This window comes from Vanacampus margaritifer, chromosome 11 (genome assembly GCF_051991255.1).
Source record: "Vanacampus margaritifer isolate UIUO_Vmar chromosome 11, RoL_Vmar_1.0, whole genome shotgun sequence".
NCBI lineage: Eukaryota > Metazoa > Chordata > Actinopteri > Syngnathiformes > Syngnathidae > Vanacampus > Vanacampus margaritifer.
Window position 1 is genome coordinate 14,563,432 of NC_135442.1, and position 19,762 is coordinate 14,583,193.

The 19,762-nt window shown below is 38.9% G+C and overlaps 2 protein-coding genes across 2 annotated transcripts; one reads left to right on the forward strand and one right to left on the reverse strand.

Moving 5' to 3' along the window:
* Positions 1-988: 988 nt before the first annotated feature.
* On the reverse strand, positions 989-14,499 carry LOC144060440 (NXPE family member 3-like). The gene is made up of 6 exons (XM_077579989.1): positions 14,493-14,499; positions 14,052-14,107; positions 4,987-5,768; positions 4,228-4,298; positions 3,943-4,146; positions 989-2,081 (listed from the first exon to the last, which is right to left on the reverse strand). Exons 1-6 carry the CDS (start codon positions 14,497-14,499, stop codon positions 1,516-1,518), a joined length of 1,686 nt encoding a protein of 561 aa, XP_077436115.1. The 3' UTR covers positions 989-1,515.
* A 15-nt stretch (positions 14,500-14,514) lies between these two features.
* On the forward strand, positions 14,515-17,803 carry LOC144060308 (alpha-2,8-sialyltransferase 8F-like). Its single transcript, XM_077579709.1, has 2 exons — positions 14,515-14,753; positions 15,956-17,803. Exons 1-2 carry the CDS (start codon positions 14,530-14,532, stop codon positions 16,434-16,436), a joined length of 705 nt encoding a protein of 234 aa, XP_077435835.1. The 5' UTR covers positions 14,515-14,529; the 3' UTR covers positions 16,437-17,803.
* The last annotated feature ends 1,959 nt before the right edge of the window (positions 17,804-19,762 follow it).

Consider the following 19,762-nt stretch of genomic DNA (forward strand, 5'->3'; position numbering starts at 1 on the left):
TCTAAATTTATTTTTAAATCTCACGTACCTCCATTTGAGAAAAAACATCTTTTATGTAACTGCTCCATTAGGTTCTCAAAAATAAAGCGCTCATGAAAAATTAATGTACTGAAAATTGCACTCCCCCTTACTAACGAGGTATTGACAATTCCAAACATCTGGGGCATTTCTTATATTTCCGCTTCATTTCCACGGTACAGCCTGGTATTGTATTGCTTTTGCCTGTGTCTAGCATACAAACCAGGCATATTGTTATAGTAGTCAAACAACATTTGATCACATTTTCAAATCAAATTACAGCGACTCAAAGTCCAATGCTTTTCCATGAGCGGAGAGCGTCCTTTCACTGAGGATAAATGTTGCATTCGGGGAAGTTGGAAATCAGATTTATCCCACTTGGATTGTGTTAGTTCCGACCTCAAAGCGTTCGAGGCAAATGAAAATACAAGACATATGTTCACATCACACAATGTGATTTGGAATGCCTGCGTTAACCAGAACAACAAATAATTCATTGGAATCAGCCATTTTTTGTTGTTTACATTTGCCCCAAACACTTGGGGCAAATGAGGGCGGAACTGGGACACTTCAAGTAGGTGTTGAAGAAAATAATATTTTTCTTCGCGTGTTCGTTTTCTTTCGGATAGTGAGAATGTTGATTATCTGAATACAGGCTGGAGATCGGTGAACAGTTCCTTCGAAGGTTTTATTTCTACAGAATATTCCGGCCACAAGCGAGCTCCCAGCAATGGTGGCAGCGTCTCGCAAGTGCGAAGTTACAGCGGACTCACAACATTCTTATACTATCTTGAAGTAGCGGTACCACAAAGCCTCCACCAATGAGATAAGACTTTAAAAAGACATCATTGATTACAGACACTTCAACCACAGACAATGGCCCATTGTTGTGGAAATAGATTAAGTCTGTTAGATTACCTCTTTTTGTAATCTTTTGCGTGTTCAAATAAATCAGAGTTGAGATCTCGTGAAGAGGGTCCTTGCAAGGTTTTTTAATCAGAAAGTTTCTGATGACACAAAGGAATTTCACCAAGCCATGTTTCTGTCCAAATGTGTGTCGTCTCTCTCAGACACGGGACTTTTATTAGAAAAAACAATGTTTCCCAGGAAACTGCCTCTCCCCTCCCAGTATGCTAGCTCGTCCTTGATTTTTCAAAAAACGGATTTCTAACGAACAGAAACTAGACTTAGATAAATAAAATAAAAATAGATATCTAGACTTAGATAAATAAAAGAAACGTATTAACTTTCTCATTTCTGGGAAAAGAGAACAGATAACAAAGAGGACAAAAGCATGACTCATCAACCTATATTGAGTTAACAGTTATATCTACATCTTCACAACTTTAACTAAATTCAAAAGAGGTAAAATATAAAATGAAATAGTAAAATGTTAACAGGTCCCAGTCATGACGATAAGACTTTAAAAACATTATTGATTACAGACACTTGGCAGAAATTGCGACATCACTCACAAAGACACATCCACAGATACGATCATGCATCGGTCGTGGTCCCATCACGACAAACGTGGGACAACATCATGTCTACCATATTTCTGACAATGACCCGAGGTGGGTGGACGTTGTGAGGCTGTTGGTGCGCCACGCACATCTGCCAGGCGTCCACCAGCATAACGTTGAGATCCTTGAACATGGCACGCAGCACGACGTCCAGTTGCAGCGCAAACCAGTCGCTGAAGATCAGGCTGAGCTCCTGATCCAGTGCCCTAGGGTTGGGCGTGCGGACCACAACCGCCGTCCCTGGGGCCCGGTTCAGCAGTCGCACCACCGCCTTGCGGATATGCCGGAGGCGGTGTATGTACACCTCCACAGGGAACGGACTGAAGTGAGCCCAGAGGCTGAGCGCCACAACCGTGTTGGGACCGCCGGTCAGGCCGTCCAGCTCGTTGGCGATGTAGCGTATCTTGTGTGCCACAGCATTGGCCTTGGAGACGATGGGCGGGCCGTGGAAGTGGTACTTGAGCAGAATGTTGTGGGTGCTGTCCAGCGCCATGAAGGGCCCCACCTTTATTGTACTCTCCTGTTTGAATTCCTTCATTCCTGCAGAGCAGAAGAAAATAAAGCTACATGAGAGGAAAATACTGGTCAAGATCAAGTGGCGGTTCAGCATCTTTAACAAGACATTTGGACGTCATCACAAACACTGCCAAAAGTGTAATAACTGTGTCACTCATCCAGAGTCACATACATGTAAATACCTCTTTAATATAGTGACTTGACGTACCACTTCTACTATATGCACTAAAAACATAAAATATTATGGCATTATTTCAAGGAAACACTACACAACAAACCCCAACAGTCTTGAAAAACAATTTTATAGTCTCAGTTGATAGGGTGTAATCACTATCATCATCAACTGCTTACAGATAAACCAAACTTCATTTATTTCTTAAATAAAATATTTATTGAGCATTGACAGTACATTTTTGATACAATCCATACAAAGGAAATAACTAATGCACACCATTTTTAATTAATTATTTGTTTGTTCAAAAATCATCTCCCATTCCCCTCAGTAACACTTGTGATTGTGTTTTGCCTCTTTTATGTGTTATTATTGTACAGACAAGGTTCAATATAGTTATATTGTTTATATTTGTGAATTAAAGTTTTGCTACTTTTGGTATTAAATTAATGTAACTCAGTGACACCCTTAGTAACAAAGGCAGGCAGTCTGTGTTACAACATAATGGCCTATGTAAGGAGCATTGGAGTTACAGTTGATTGACAATGACACAGTCAATGACACAGTCAATGACACAGTCAATGACACAGTCAATGACACAGTCAATTTAAGATGATGGGAATATTCTTGATTTCAAAACGAATGTTTGGGCTGCTTCCAGCATGATTTTAAAATGATTTGTGGCCCAAACTATAGGGCGGCCCACCGGGAATTGTCCCGGGCCTCCAGATGGCCCAGTCCGGGCCTGGTGTAAAGGAAAAGTTAATAAATAAATCAATGTAAATAATGACACTGTGTTAATGAAAATACTATTCATATATTATTTTAAAATAGGTAAAAGGATAAAATAGCAAATAAAAAATGTGGAATTGTGAGCTGTATTGATTATGTAAAGCAGGAAAGCTCAGATGTCTGATTCTTGTGGCACAGTATGTCGTGCAGGTCAACAACCTTTTTGAAAACGAGAGCTACTTCTTGGGATTAATACAAAGGGTTTGAAACACACTTGTGAAATAACAAATGTGCTCAAATTACCTATAATAATTATGCCTCTTTATTAATAAATAATTATTTTCATTGGATGTGAAGACACCACACCAATCATGTTTTTAAAATCGTGATTTTTCATAATAATTAGGAAATGTAAAAAGGCAACACTTTATACTGTAGCGATGTGTAAACCTGTAGCGACTTTAACATGTAACAATGTCATTTCACATAATTCTGGAAATGATTATGTTGTGGAATGATGCCGTTTTTGTGCCTATATGCCAATACAAATATGGAACAATAAGGTGGATGGTTTGATAGGTGGAATGACGAAGAGGTCCAGGCAAGCATTTAAAGGACAAGCACCTCCAGAGAAAATCAGCAAAGAAGAATGATAGGGTTTACCAGCTTATCACTGACAATTCTGTAAGTTATTTGATTTGGGATTTATTAGGGGAAAAAAACATTTGTATTATTTGATTCCCTCACCAAATGTGAATCAATAAGGAAATCAGCAAGGAATCAGATACATAAACAGCATCAATAATGGAAGCAGAATCACAAAATTCTTATCAATTCTCATCCCTATTTCTAAGTTTGTGCTCAAGTACATTTCAGATATTGTAATTTTTTTTATTGACCAGGGGCTGATTCAATTCATTTCTATGTTTACACTTTTGTTTCCCACCACTGTCCACCATTCAGCCATTAAGACACACTCACCTGGAAGAACAGTGACGAGGTACTCGAACCACTGGCGCATGGTGGAGTCGCCGTACAAGTAGACCAACTTGTTGGCCAAGCACTGAGTGATGGACAGCCCATCAACCTGGCGCTCGGTCACGCCACCCAACGGCCTCCAAATATCCTGGTAGTAGTATCCAGATGTTGCCAGCTTCACGGGATCCGGTATTTTACTGCCATTTTCTACATTGATGGCGGACACAATGTGGTGACTAATCGCCATCCCCCAAAAGTGAGAGTTATAATTCTGTAGGTCAACAGTACCTTTCTTTGAAGGCAGCACGACGATGGTGTCCGATGTGGAAGCATGGATGGGATATTTAAGGTTCACGCCTCTGATGTCAAAAAGTGGATTACAACAGAATTAACAACAATTAGATACTACAATGATATTTGTACAAAGAGAGTGAGCTATTCCAACGGTACCAGCCACAATCCTAAAACCTAAATCCCATCCATCAGTGCTACTGCCTCCGTGACCCGACCCCGGATAAGCGGTAGAAAATGGATGGAACACTTTAAAAACAGTTGGGCCAAATATAACTCAGCTATGGGTCAAAAATGGACCGATCCTCAACTTGGGTCGATTTGACCCAACTTTGAGTCAAGAAATGGGTCTTTCAGTGTAAAACAACTCATAAATATTGGTCAGATCATTTACTTGGGTCAAAAATATAGGTCATTTTGTATAAAACAACCTAGAAAGTTGGGTCAAATTGACCCATTAAGTGGATCGGTCCATTGTTTATCCATAATTGGGTTACTTTTGACCCAACTGTTTTCAGAGTGTATTGCAATGGTACCAGCCAAATCCTCCTTCGATGACACTCGGAAGTCATAAAACAGAAATAGAAATACTAGATTGTTTTGTTTCAGATTTTCGGTTATGAAACCAAGTGCTGTTTAGAAGTACTTTAGAGATGACACTTACAATAACCTAAATGTGATTTTTGGGTCAACAGCTTGTTCTGTTTGGATTACCTTTGGAACAGCTTATGTCAAATATTTATTGAGTGTACAAACTTCTGAAAGAGCAAAGCCTCCTTGTTGGTGATGATGTTTTTGAGGGGGCTTTCCATGAAGTGGTTGTTTCTGGTGTCACAGCTGAGCATTTTGGGCTTGTAGCAATACCAAGCATCACCAGTGTGAAGGTCCGTGTAGTTACACAGTGGCCCCTTGTCTTGCGGCAGGCACAGGTTGCACCCCATCTTCTCAGACTGCTCTCCTTGGTGAAAGATGCTGGAGAAGTACACTCGATCGGGCCGTTTCTCCCTCAGTCGCTGCAGCACGGCGATGGCCTCGTTCGAGTGTACCATCATGACCTCGACCTGAGCAGAGCCCTCCCACAGAAGCGGGAATCGAGCGGAATAAAGTCCGTTCTTGTGGTCCAGCACCTCCCGGGCCACGCCCGCTTTGTATTTTGGGGAGTGCAACCGAGCCAACAGCAAATCGCCGCCGTAGCGCTTGGGTTGGCCTTTGAAGTCGTGCAGGTGGATCTGCACTTCCAGCTGGTCACCCACGTACCAACTGTGGTTGTTTTGGGAGGTTACGATGGTGAACAGGCTGTGGGCCAGGTCACTCGTCTGGGACAGGTTGAGTGGTTCGGAGCCAGAGGGCGGCCGGGGCCAGGCGATGGAGTCCAACAGGTTGCGTTCCTCAAGCTCTTCTTCAGTGGACAGTGGCTGGTACAGATGAGGACAGAAGGTGCGCTGGTGGGGAAATGTTGGGAGGTTTTTAAATGGATTTGATGATTGGTTCCGGTTCTGGACCTTGTACGGTGGTGACACTGTGTGGTACTTCCAACTCTGAAAAGATCACATGTCAAGCATATATAGTTACATTTGCTGTTTTGTTTATTAACTGTGCACATTGCAGCGTGGCGGACTTTCTCATGTGTGACGTATGGCTGGGCAATTAATCAAAATGTGGTTAAGATTTACACGTGCATGGGTGTGTATGTTTGTATGTGTGTGAGTCCCACCTCCCACAGTTGGGTAGGGCCACGGCTGCACAAGGTGCAGGCAATAGCAAATAGTTGGCTGTCAATTAGGCTGGAAGTCCATTAAAAACAGAAATGCACTGCAACCAAAACACAGCAAATGCAAAATATACCAAAAACAACAAAAATAAAAAGCAAGATTACAAAACTCGAGCATGAAAAAAAAATACTTCCACCTTATGACAGCCCTGTTCCTACATATGCTTTGCACTTTGAAGTGGTTATTAACCTTCGTCTTGTGTTAACTTTCTGTTACCATCTCTTATGTTAACGGGTCGGTTTCGACCCGTGTCTTAAATCAGCTGTAAAATATAATAAAAACAAGTAGATATCATCCAATTTATTTCTCATCTCTTGGTTGGCTTGTTAGTCTCCCTTATCCATGAAAATATTAGTTTTAATGTTGTTGGTGTGGGCTTCTGGGCCTTTTTTGTCAGTATACCCCTCGATTTCAATTAAAAAAAAATTAGAACATAAACACCAAGAGAATCATATAAATAAATACAAGGTTGTTGTGTTACCTGACTCTTACTGGGGGCTATTAGAACACATCTCTTAAATTAATTTGTTTTATTTATTTATTAATTTAAATATTATTGACTATAGTAACATCTATGGTGTTACGGGTCGATTTCGACCCATGTATATTTACTTCAAGAAAAATGCAAAAAAGTATTTTTTCAGCAGTAGAACTTTAATATAAACACAAAATGAAAAGCAAGTGATATTGTGACCCTGCAGTCCAGTAGTCATATCGAGGACCACACGTTTTCCTTGTTTTTTTCTCAGGAATGCCACTCACAGCTTTGCCTGTGTAAATCTGTAGTTTCCATGCATAACATAATACTAAAAGGTTATGGGTTATGAAATTGCATGGCAAAAGTTCACCCAGGTCCATGTCATTGTGTATCAGTACCATGTGTGGAGCACCAGAGGGCATCCAGCGGAATGATTGTAAACAGGAGGAGAACATACGTCTCTTGAGTTGTCTTTGCCGCCTCGGTGGACAGACTGGAGATGACGCTCATGTTTGAGAAATGTCTTGAAACAATTCAAACATGCGTGGGAAAATAAGGAAGCACGTTTTAAAGCAGCGTTTCACAGGTTGGTCTCATCCCACGTGGGGTCGTTCATGCTCTTCAACACCCTCCTGACAACCTTCTCCAGATCTTTGCGGGCCCTCTGCTCTTCCTCAAGCGACCTTTTCATCTTCTTGTTGTCCTACACAGGGACAGCAGAACGTGCATCCTTAATTCGTATTTTTCATTATAGAGGCGTGTTGAACTATATATACAACGGGGAACATACAGTAATGCCTTGAGATACGAGTGACCTGACTTGCAAGTTTTTGAAGATTCATTTCACCGATTTTTAGGTTTTTGTCTTGTGAGCCAAAATTTGATATGCGAGTGCTATATTGTGGCAGTGAACTCAACTCACTTCACAACATGCAGCAATTTGGCAGGTAGTGAACAATTCTTGGAAAAGCGCCTTCCAGCTGTTTAGTGCCACACCAGTTGAAGTGTATTGTCAAACGAATCATAAAACAGATTACATGTGTACAAGGTTTCGCTTAATACTAACAACAAAAACACGAATGATGGGCTATCAAATAGCATCAGTGTCGCAGTGTTACAATCCTTTCAGTAAAGTATATTTGAATACAAATAGCAAAGCAACTTATTTGAAATTCATGAAAATGGCTCCAATTTTCATTGTGGGACCACTAGGTGGCACAATGCAACGTGTTACCGCAACTAGTAGACAGTGGACTGCTCCAAAGTCGATCATGAGAGGTGTAGGGAGAAAAAAAGACGGCTTTGTGTGTGTGTGTGTGCGTGCGTGTGTGTGTGCGTGTGTGTGTGTGTGTGTGTGCGTGCGTGCGTGCGTGCGTGCGTGCGTGCGTGCGTGCGTGCGTGTGTGTGTGTGTGTGTGTGTTTTTAAAGAAAACTGGTAAGACTCTGCACTTGCAAACCGGAGACTGGTCATGGCATGGGTTCCATCCCCACCTCAATTAAAAACAAAAAAACAACAACAAAAAGTCGATCAAAGGAGCAAAAAAGGTTGGCCTTGGAATATTGTCATTCATTTGTAAAGTAAGACTTCAAAAAATAGTTTTTTTTTTGTTCTATTTTCTACCCATACAGAGGCAGCATATGTTAAATGGTTATGACGTGTGAAATTTTTTAGTAAACTTTGCATATTAATTACATCTCTCGAGGCCAGGCTGAGTGTCCCCTTTTTTGGAAAACAAAATATGTTCACCCACAATTTTTTTTTAAACTTACATTTGGGATTTTCCTCCAAGATGTGCTCCAAAATATATATATTTTCAAATTTACATAATTAAAAAAACAAACATTAAAAAAAAAATGCAGAACCTGAGTGCCACCCACATGGTGAAAAGGTGTAGTGGGATGCTGGTTAACTACTGCAGCTAAAGTTTCTCCTGCCAGTGTGCACAGAAACTCTGAGCTGCTACCGGACACTTTATCTCAAGCAAGCATATCATTAAAGTGGGAAAATACAGAGAAAACATGCTAACCGCTAAAGCTATGTAGTTACAGTACATGTAAGGTAGCCAATCAATAGATTGTGTAGTAGAAGTGTATTTCTATTAATTGTATACGGTTTAATTTTTCCAGACTCTTTTATTTGAGAATTTACTGCTTAGGAGTAAGAAAATATGTTTCATTCAAACTCAGATATTTTGCATTTGAGACAACATTTGAGAATGTTCAAATCTTTTTTGAACAATGTCTTGTACAGTTAAAAAAAAAAAAAGGATCGATTTGTTCAGTAATTACCTGTTTTAGCTCTTGTACCTCATCCCTCAGGGCATACACCACATCCACAAGGCTCCTTGTAAGAAAGAAAGAAAAAATAATCAGCTTTACTATTGCTTGTGGGTTTCCAAAAATAGTTAGATTTTTTTTTAGTTTTCCAAATTTTTCTTTAAAATTCATTAGTTAAATTTTTGGCATGGATTTTGTTTTATAGTATATAAGTATAGGTCACACTTTTTTTTCATAGTTCGGCTAGTCATGCACCTCATATTCAAGTGCGATTTGTTTATTTTAAAATTAAGAGTTTGGACTGTCATCCGAAGTCCCCGTCCTGAATCGTGTTGACTTTCTTTTGGCAAATACTTTTGGTGCATTAACTCCGTATTTGCCAAAACACTGTAATAAAGTGTACCTGCACTCTAAAAAGAGAATTGTTGAAACAATTTAACTCATTCGCTGCCATTGATGACTATAGACGTCAAAAATTAATTAAAAGTATTTCTATTTAAAAAAAAAATATCCCGTTTTTGTTAACAAGAGTATGAAAACCTAGAATTTTTTTGTGTACATTTAGAACAGATGTCAAATTTGTGATTAATCGTGAGCTAACTAGTGAAGTCATGCGATTAATTACGATTACACATTTTAATTGCCGGATGCCCCTAATTTTTAATAATCTTTTCTTAAATATATATATATTTTTTTTAAATATTATTATTAAAAATTACTCACAATTATTCCCAATTGTTTATATCTGTTCTACTACAAGAAAAAAAATCTAGGTTTTCAAACTCTTGAAAAAATAAAATAAAAATTGCTAAAATTAATTTTTGACGTCTATAATCGTCAATGGCAAAAACAAACCAAGTACCAGCAACAACAAGCTCATTTGTACTTCTATACTTATTTTGACAGGGTGGGGATTATTCCGTTTTTGTTTCCCAGGATATTATTTCTCTCTCCATTACAATTACAGTATAGGCTGATTGCCAGTTGTGTTAATTAGATGATGACAGACAGCCAATAGTTCATTTGCTTACTAGGGAGCTTGCAACGCTGCTCTACTGTTTGATTGTAATATTTTACAATTGGCCACCAGGTGTCGCTGTGGGGAAATGTTTCGAACATTCCAAAAGAGCGATTCTTTTTGTGAATCAATAGTTCCAAATGATTTGATCGTTTCAATGTTCCATTTCTGCCATCCCTACTGTCCGTTCCTTCCTTTTCTCCCCTTGTGTCCATCTAACCGAGTCTTTAAAAAGGCACTGCGCAAACCACCGATTGGTTAAAAGGAAAACTGGTTGGGTAGGGCCACGGCTGCACAAGGTGCAGGCAATAGCAAATAGTTGGCTGTCAATTAGGCTGGAAGTCCATTAAAAACAGAAATGCACTGCAACCAAAACACAGCAAATGCAAAATATACCAAAAACAACAAAAATAAAAAGCAAGATTACAAAACTCGAGCATGAAAAAAAAATACTTCCACCTTATGACAGCCCTGTTCCTACATATGCTTTGCACTTTGAAGTGGTTATTAACCTTCGTCTTGTGTTAACTTTCTGTTACCATCTCTTATGTTAACGGGTCGGTTTCGACCCGTGTCTTAAATCAGCTGTAAAATACAATAAAAACAAGTAGATATCATCCAATTTATTTCTCATCTCTTGGTTGGCTTGTTAGTCTCCCTTATCCATGAAAATATTAGTTTTAATGTTGTTGGTGTGGGCTTCTGGGCCTTTTTTGTCAGTATACCCCTCGATTTCAATTAAAAAAAAATTAGAACATAAACACCAAGAGAATCATATAAATAAATACAAGGTTGTTGTGTTACCCGACTCTTACTGGGGGCTATTAGAACACATCTCTTAAATTCATTTGTTTTATTTATTTATTAATTTAAATATTATTGACTATAGTAACATCTATGGTGTTACGGGTCGATTTCGACCCATGTATATTTACTTCAAGAAAAATGCAAAAAAGTATTTTTTCAGCAGTAGAACTTTAATATAAACACAAAATGAAAAGCAAGTGATATTGTGACCCTGCAGTCCAGTAGTCATATCGAGGACCACGCGTTTTCCTTGTTTTTTTTCTCAGGAATGCCACTCACAGCTTTGCCTGTGTAAATCTGTAGTTTCCATGCATAGCTGTTTTTTGCATCGCAGGCTGCCCAGATTTTTATGCCGTACTTCCCTGGCTTACTGGGTATGTATTGCCGGAAGGGGCGTTTTCCTCGGTAAGGGACAAGACGTTCATCGACTGTCACCTCTGGCCCTGGGTTGAACATCAGTGGAAGGAGTTGCGTCCATCTCTCCCAGACATCCCTGATGGGGGCAAGCTTGTCAGAAATTGCTCTGATATTTCAGTTGTCAAATCTGAGGACTCTTGATATCATTCGAAAGGTCTGAAGTGACATTGTTGCCCGGAAAATATTTCTGCCTGTCGATGCGTCCCAGAGACTATCAGTGGCCTCATTGCAGGATCACCAATGTAAGCATCCAGATATTCCTCATCAATGTCTTTCCACATGTCGTCATGGACTTTTTTTCCTTCAACGTTTGTCATAGCCATGATGACTCTTTTTAGTGACAATGGCATGAATAGCTCGAAACATGTCCCGATGTCACTGACTCTTGTCACAGCAAATTGTGATTCCAGGGGTCATTTTTATGACATTTGCAGCAGCTGCCCTGCCATGTACATCATGAGGTACTGAGCTCCAAAAGATCTTATCATTTTTGGATTTGAATCTTTCAGTGGGAGGAGCTTCACCACCAGTGACCTCCTAATCAGACTCATCAGATATGTCTGTGTCTTCTGGTTGATACTCCACATTGTCTTCCTCCTCAGAAACTGTGTCCTCTTCCTCATTTTCATCAAAAAGATTATCCAGAACTTGGGTCGCTGAAAATCTTCTTCTCATGTTTGTATGCTGCAAATTGGAGATGTGCACTCTGCAAGTCAAATCCATCCTTCCATCCATCCATCCATCCATTTTCTTTACCGCTTGTCCTCACAAGGGTCGCGGGGTTGCTGGAGCCTATCCCAGCTGACTTCGGGCAGTAGGCAGGGTACACCCTGAACTGGTTGCCAGTCAATTGCAAGGCTCTGCAAGTCAAATGACCTTTCAAATGAATGAATTGACCTTACATGTCAGGACATGCCCATCTCTGTTAGTTTTGTTTTTGTGCAGGTGTACTGGAAAACACGGCAAAATGAGAATCCCCTACAGCTCACAGGATTGGGAGAGGAGCTGGCTGTCAGTGTGTTGGCTGGCAGTGTAATTATGAATCCAGTTTTGGCTCTAATTATTGCTTTATAATCTTATTTTTATAACTGGGTCGAAACCGACCCTAACAACACAAATGTAACAATTTCAACCAGAGCATTTTAGAATATAGTAAAAAACTTTGTTTTTGTTTTATTTTGTTGAAATAGGGGTTCCTGACAAAGTCAAAAAGCCTTGATGCAATAAACTAATTTATATGGTTCTTTTATGCATGTTAAACCTAAAAACGGGTCGCTGCCGACCCTAACACAAGACGAAGATTCAGTCTTTTTGAAAAAACCAACCGGACGTGACTGATACATTTTTGGTGTGTCTCGATACATAGTTTGCGCCGTGGAAATTTTCTGATACCGGGGAAACAAAAAGAAAGAAACAAAAAAGCTCATATCAGCACCGATGGGTGTGTTTTTTGCTGAAGAAGCATTGAGAAGAACATTGAGAAGCATTCACATTTAACTTTTCAGCCTGATCTGCCAAATCTTTCAAAGGTAAGTAAAGATCTTGTGGATTTAATTTTGCTGTGTAAATTGATGAATTTATAGCTCACTGGTTTTGTTACATTAACTCATTCACTGCCATTGACGGCTATAGACGTCAAAAAATCATTTGAACTATTTCTATTAGTTTAACTTTTTTTTTTAAATTATTAAAAATTAGGGGCGTCAGGCGATTAAAATTTCTAATCGTTATTAATGGGATGACTTTACTAGTTAACTCACAAATTGTATCCTTTCTAAATGTACAATCATTATTTTCTAGGTTTTCATTAAAAAATGTTAAACTAATAGAAGTAGTTTAAATTAATTTTTTACCTTTCGTCGGGAGCCACTATCCTGCATGTTTCCCCTCCTCCAACACACCTGATTCAAATGTTCAGGATCGTTATGAAGCTTCCACAGAGCTTGCTGATGAGCTGATCATTTGAATCGAGTGTGATGAAGGAGGGAAACATACAACATGCAGGATAGTGGCCCTCGAGGATCGGCTTTGGACAAACCCTATCCTACCAACCCACATGGATGTCAACAGTGCATTAAAACAAAAAGCAAATAGAAAGTCAGCTGTGTTTAAGATTTTTGATGGATTGATCCTAAAAGCTAATTTAAACAAGCAGCTGTTTTATTTTAATTTTATGTTCAATACATTTGAATTTGTTTGCTTTCAAACATTTATTTAGATTCCTGACACAGTGAATCAGTAAGCATGATTAGGAGACGCAGGAACTTGGTGTTCTCCTTCATTTTCTTCCTGATCATCATCGTCATGATTGGGCGTGTTTACTACAGGAGGTATGCCCGTCACATCGCTTTTGCGCCATTATGCTGTATGTCATGTAACATTAGTTATACTCCATCTATCCGTTGCCATGGTGACCCGTCAAGGGGGTCCATTGTTGCGGTCTTTTTAAAGTCGTGCGGCACGAGCTTGACTCCAGGTGAAAGTACTCAGCGTTGATCAAATTAACTGAAAACAGCTATCCTGGAACCCAAAAACACAGTATCCTATCTCAGGGTAGGTCAACTCACTGTTCAGGGTTAGTCTCAGAGTTAGTTGAACCTGCTTTGTGAAATGGACCCCTGGTTTAGGATAAAACACTATCTAAATGCGCTCTATTTAGCAATATGATCAAATTGGATTTTTCATTCTTTGGATTACGACTTTTTTTTTTTTGTAAAAGTACAATTAGTAGTAACCCATTCAAATGGATTCAGGGTTTGGTGGTTGTAATGCACATTTGGTATCGAGGCGCTATATATGTATCATGTAAGAAAAAAAAGCTTGTTTTATTTTTATGTAACGTCTCTCTTTCTTGTGTCTACATTTAATGATAACGTTCATTAGCAAAGTCTCTCTTCCAAAACAAATCCCACCTGATCCAGCTGCAGACGTCTGGTGAGTGCAAACACTTGCACAAGCGGTCTCGCTTTTTCTTGCCATAACAAAGCAGACAAAGGCGGCCTAAAACTATTGTTGCTGATGTTGCAGCTCCAACCTGAGCAGCTGTACTCACGGGGTCGAGATGGCCATCATCACACAGGAAAACACACCTGTGGGAACCGTGATTCACTACTTAGACGACTGGATGCTGACCGTGACGCCAGATATCTTCAAAACCTTTGTGAAGGTACGCTGACAAATAAAAAATGGGGGGGGGGGGGGGGAGAATTAAAAACAAATGTATTGCTCCTAGAAGTGAAATAAAATTGTATGTGAATAAAATGTAAAAAAAAAAAAAAACTTTCTCAAAGATTAGATGCAATATTGTACTAAAAAGTTCAACATACTGAATTGTAAATCACAACAGCATAATTAAAACACACACTTCAAGAAGAAATAAAACATTTTTCAAATCAAAGTTCTCCAAATAGTAAGTCGAACTATTTGTCGCTCTCAGTTGAAGATGACTATAAAACGGAAATACAACAAAAAAATGTCACATCCAAGACCTTGCTGCTCATCTTTACAGTATGAAAACAACACTGACCTTGATGCTCGTTGATTTCCAGAAGCATCCGTTCTCCACGGAGATGTACGACAAGTGCGCCGTGGTCGGCAGCGGCGGCATCCTGATCGACAGCGGCTGCGGAGAAACGATTGACTCGGCTCAGTTTGTGATCAGGTGCAATCTACCACCGCTGAACCACGTGTACGCCAAAGACGTAGGCTTCAAGACGGACCTCGTCACGGCCAACCTTGACGTCTTCGAACGCAGGTAATTCTGATGGCATCTTGTCACTTCTGCTTGTAAAGATTTCCAAATAGGAAATACTGGAAATATAAGTAATCCTTTCCATGGTGGCCATCTTATCTCATTCACTGCCATTGGCTGCTATATACATCAAAAATTCATTTTAACTATCAATTAGTTTAACATTCTTCCCACTTTTATTAACAAGAGTATGAAAACCTAGGGGGGTTATTGTACATTTAGAACACATATCAAATTTGTGATTAATCATGAGTTAACTAGTGAAGTCATGCGATTAATTATGCTTAAAAAAAATTATCGCCTGATGCCCCTATTTTTTAATAAACTTTTCTTTTTTTTTTTTTAAAGAAAAGATTATTAAAATAATAATAATTTAACGGCCTGATGCTCCTAATTTTTTCTAAATTTTTTTTTTTAGATTATTACAAAATAATCATAATAATTAAAATTACTTCTTTTTTTTAAAGAGGAAGAAGCAAAGTTTATTAAAAATTAGGGGCGTCAGGCCGTTAAATTATTATTATTTTAATAATCTTTTCTTTAAAAAAAAAAAGAAAAAAAGAAAAGTTTATTAAAAAATAGGGGCATCAGGCGATTTTTTTTAGGCATAATTAATCGCATGACTTCACTAGTCAGTCATTTTTTTTCGTAATTAATCACATGACTTGACTAGTTAACTCACGATTAATTACAAATTTTATATCTGTTCTAAATGTACCAAAAAAAAAATCCAAGTTTTCATACTCTTGTGAACAAAAGTGGAAAAAATGCTAAACTAATAGAAATAGTTCAAACGGATTTTTGACGTCTATAGCCGTCAATGGCAGTGAATGAGTTAAAAGTTACCTGCACAGCTGTATAATTACTATAATGCTTGGTTTGTTGTGATTTTATTATGATGGACTACTTGATCATCCTCCCCCATTTTAGTTAGTGAGTAGTAGCAGATAGTAGTTGGTTGGTTAGACGGTCAGTTAGTTAGCAGTAGGCCAGTAGCGTGGGTAGCTTGGTTTTACTGGTCGCTTGATAAAAGTGCTGCTCAATTCCAAGGTCCGGCAGATGGGCAAAATCTTGATGTGTGTGTCAGTTAGCAGCCACTTGTGTACCATATTCCTCGTCATGAGATGATTTTAGACTTCTGTGTCTCTGAGGGAGCAGTGGGCAGCTTTTGTTGTGGCTATTCTCACCGGAGCTTTCCCCCACAGGTACGAGTCTCTGTCGGGCTTGGGACCACAGCAGAAACTTGTAGAAGCAGTCCAGATCTACGGGAAGGCCCTGATGCTCCTTCACACCTTCTCCTACCGCTCTTACACACAAGTGTCAATGCGGGCGGCTCGCACCCTAAAAGACTTCAAAAGCCCCATTCGTGCCATCTCATTCAACCCCAACTACGTGCGCAATGTGTCGCGGTTCTGGGCCGCCAAAGGCCTCGCCGGCTATCAGCCCACCACGGGCATATTAATGGCCAGCCTGGCTCTGGAGCTGTGCTCCGAAGTTCACCTGTACGGCTTCTGGCCCTTTGACAAACACCCGGACGGACACACTCTCACCAAGCACTACTACAACGATCTCAAGCACTTAGCCGTGCATGATATGCCCATAGAGTTTGGACTGTTGTCCAGGCTGGACAAGCAGGGCGTGCTTAGGCTTCACACTGAGGCTTGTCCAGCCAAGGAAAGGGTGTGACTCTTTAAAAAAAGGAGCTTGACCATGTCCATTTTTGACAAACACAAAATCAAAGTCATCTTTTAAGATTTCATAATTTTTACTGCATAACATTTTAACTCATTCACTGCCATTGACGGCTATAGACGTCAAAATTTTATTTGAACTATTTGTATTAGTTTAACTTTTTTTCCCACTTTTGTTAACAAGAGTATGTAAACCTAGAATGTTTTTATTGTACATTTAGAACAGATATAATATTTGTAATTAATCAAGAGTTAACAAGTGAAGTCATACGATTAATTCCGATTAAAATTTTGAATCGCCTGAATTTTTAAAATCTTTTTTTTTAAATCGCGTCAGGCGGTTAAATTTCTTAATTGTAATTAATCACATGACTTCAATAGTTAACTCACAATTAATCACAAATTTTATATCTGTTCTAAATGTACAATATTTTTTTTTCTAGATTTTCATACTTTTGTCAACAAAAGTGGAAAAAAATGTTAAACTACTAGAAATAGTTCAAATGAATTTTTGACGTCTATAGCCGTCAATGGCAGTGAATGAGTTAACAAATAACAAATTAAACTAGACTCTGTGTGAATGTCCGGATCCTCAAAATTAAAGGAAGTCACGTAGCAGAAAAGAGTGGCGCAGAAAAGGCAATATTAAAAAGGAGTAGAGCTGACACGCCAAACGCACCCTAACTCAAATGTATAAATCATCATATAGAGCTCTGAAGTGCACATGCCTGATGGATATGACAGAGTAAGCAACACAAAATGCAACACAAAAACAATAGCCTATCATGTGTAAATAATGGTCCAATAGCAGGTTTGGCTGATCATGTTTCTACTCGTATTTTAATGTTGTGGTATCTCGTATTTGTTGGGAACAGTGGGTTACATTGAGGGGAAAACCACATGCTGCCCCACTACAAGGAAGAGATAGATAAAAAATATATAGTAATTACATAGAAAACAAAAATAGAAATGACTAGTTTTTAAATGTGACTGAAACTAAGATTTGCATTTGGTACCCAATTTTGTAAACCCTGCCTTGGCTAATAGTAATTCAAACACATTCTAGCACAAGGAAGTTCAATATTTGAGCTCTTCAAAAATAGACAAATTGTGTTGTACCTTGCCTTATCTCCTTATTTAGGCTTTATGTTTATAGAATATGACAGTTAGTCAAATCAATTTCTATGGCACCCTTGACTTTATGTATGTTTTCGTAATTGTTCAGATTTAGTCATTTTTATTTTTTTGATCATATACAACATAACTATCAACGTTGGTTATTGGAATGTTACGCTATTTTAGATTGATACATTAAAACATGTGAAATATCCATCTTCATTAAAACACTGCAAACTAAAGTGAGCCGGTCTGAGCCATGTGTTATGATTGGTGTCCTGTCTGACTTGTGGGGTTTTGTTTGCACCTTTACTCGTCATCCTGTTTGTTCCCTTCCTTGTGTCATCCAATCATCTCCCCCAGCCACTTGTGTCTTGTCCAGGTGTCTCTCGATGTCTCGTCAGTTGGCTTGTATTTAGTTCCCTGGTTTTGTTGGATCATTGTCGCTGTCACCACCGGTGTTTTGTTTGGTCTTTTCAGATCTTTGTTGGTTTTGTTCACCCAGTACCCCTGCTAGTGTTTTTGTTAAATAAATCGTGTTCAGTTTAACATGCATCCCTGCCGCGGTTCTCCTGCCTCCCTGCATTTGGGTCCTCCAACTCCACACGTGACACCATGAAACTCCAGGGCTGAAAATGAGTCTCAGTCCGGCCCTCTACAAATATCATATTCCAAACTCATTTTACAACATAACCCTTACAGGAAAGGCTTACCGATGCACGCACGCACGACTACTGAAGGGTATCCGAATCCAAAAGATTATGCCAAACACTTTGTTTCATAAACAATTCATTTCAATCGGAGTCTCTAAATGTACATATTATAGCACACAGGAGATTTTTGCCCCTAATGTTGCCATTTATTAACAAAAGACAAAAAAAACATTCGAAGACTATGAACAATCAACATCAGTGTTTAACATGAATGAAATTTGCATGCACACAATTGCTTCGTTTAAGGAATATGTCATATATTTTTGTTTCATTTTCCACACACCCTGTGAAAAAAAATGTCACTCCTACTAGCACTTTATTTACAACCACATAATGTTATTAATGTTATTAACGTTAGGGCATATATAGCAGTAAGCTAACAAACCAAACCAACCAGCTCGCTGTTTAGTTCAAAACAAACATGACCACTGACGTTATGTCAAGTTTCATTTTTGGTTATCGGGAACTAACCAATAATAATAAAAAAAAACATTTTTCCATATGAAATCAAGCAGAACCGAAACCCAATCAGAGCAAAGCTCATTTACATTTTGAATTATTGAATATCAAAGAGAAAATGGACCGTTTAAAATCCCTTTCTTCCGACCAATTGAAACAACTTGAAAATGGGCATCCTGCTCATTTTCAACCCATGAAAGGACAGCAAAGATTTAAAAATAATTGTACATAGATATGGTGTGGCACGTGAAAATAAATAGATTAACATATAGATGACAAAATTCATCAAGTTTGGCACGGTTAGGCTATGATCTTGGGTCAAGGGTGGCATCACAGTAACTCATTGCCTTGCCTGCGATGACTGCTTTCCCAAAACGTTAAAATGTATCTTTCTGTAACCTTGCAGAAATAGTGCTCCATTGCCTTCCTTTCTGGAATGTGATGACATGAACGGACCCCTCCACTTCGTAGCCACAAAAAGGTAAAGAGAAACTAGAAAAATTCCCGCGGAAATTTTGAATGGGACTGCTGACTCTTTGGTAATGAGCTGAACAGTTTAAAATTTAAACCACTGGAATCGCTCAAGAAATGTGGAAGTTAACCATAATCAACATCAACTAAAAGTATCTCACTGTCCCTGAAAAAGTATTTTAAAAAATGTAAATGAGCTGAACATTTTAAAATTTAAATGACTGGAATCGGTCAAGAAATGTGGAAGTTAACCATAATCTAAAAATATGTCACTGTCACTTTAAGAGCACATACATTTTTGACTTGGAGACGTCACGCGCCCCACATTCCATTGAGATCGCATGAGAGAAGCACCCCTTGTACAAAAGCCTCTCACGACTTAACGGTTGAAGATACAGATTCAAGAAATGGCTCGTTAGAACGGCAAGGGTTTGGGGAACACGAGCATGTTCTCATTTTCTTAATCGGATAAAAAATGACCAAATGAGAGCAGGTTGAAAACTTATGATTTATCAGAAATGGAGAGAGGAAGGCGCCTGAAATTAACATGTACAAGACAGGC

Excerpts from the sequence above, each read along its gene's own strand:
- LOC144060308 (XM_077579709.1), top strand. The coding sequence starts at position 14,530 with ATGCTCGTTGATTTCCAGAAGCATCCGTTCTCCACGGAGATGTACGAC. Across the intron at positions 14,754-15,955 it reads CTTGACGTCTTCGAACGCAG|GTACGAGTCTCTGTCGGGCT; the intron begins GTAATTCTGATG and ends TTTCCCCCACAG.
- LOC144060440 (XM_077579989.1), bottom strand. Across the intron at positions 5,769-14,051 it reads ATGATGGCCATCTCGACCCC|AGTTGGAAGTACCACACAGT; the intron begins GTGAGTACAGCT and ends TGATCTTTTCAG. Across the intron at positions 4,299-4,986 it reads GAGGCTTTGCTCTTTCAGAA|AGGCGTGAACCTTAAATATC; the intron begins GTTTGTACACTC and ends TTTTGACATCAG.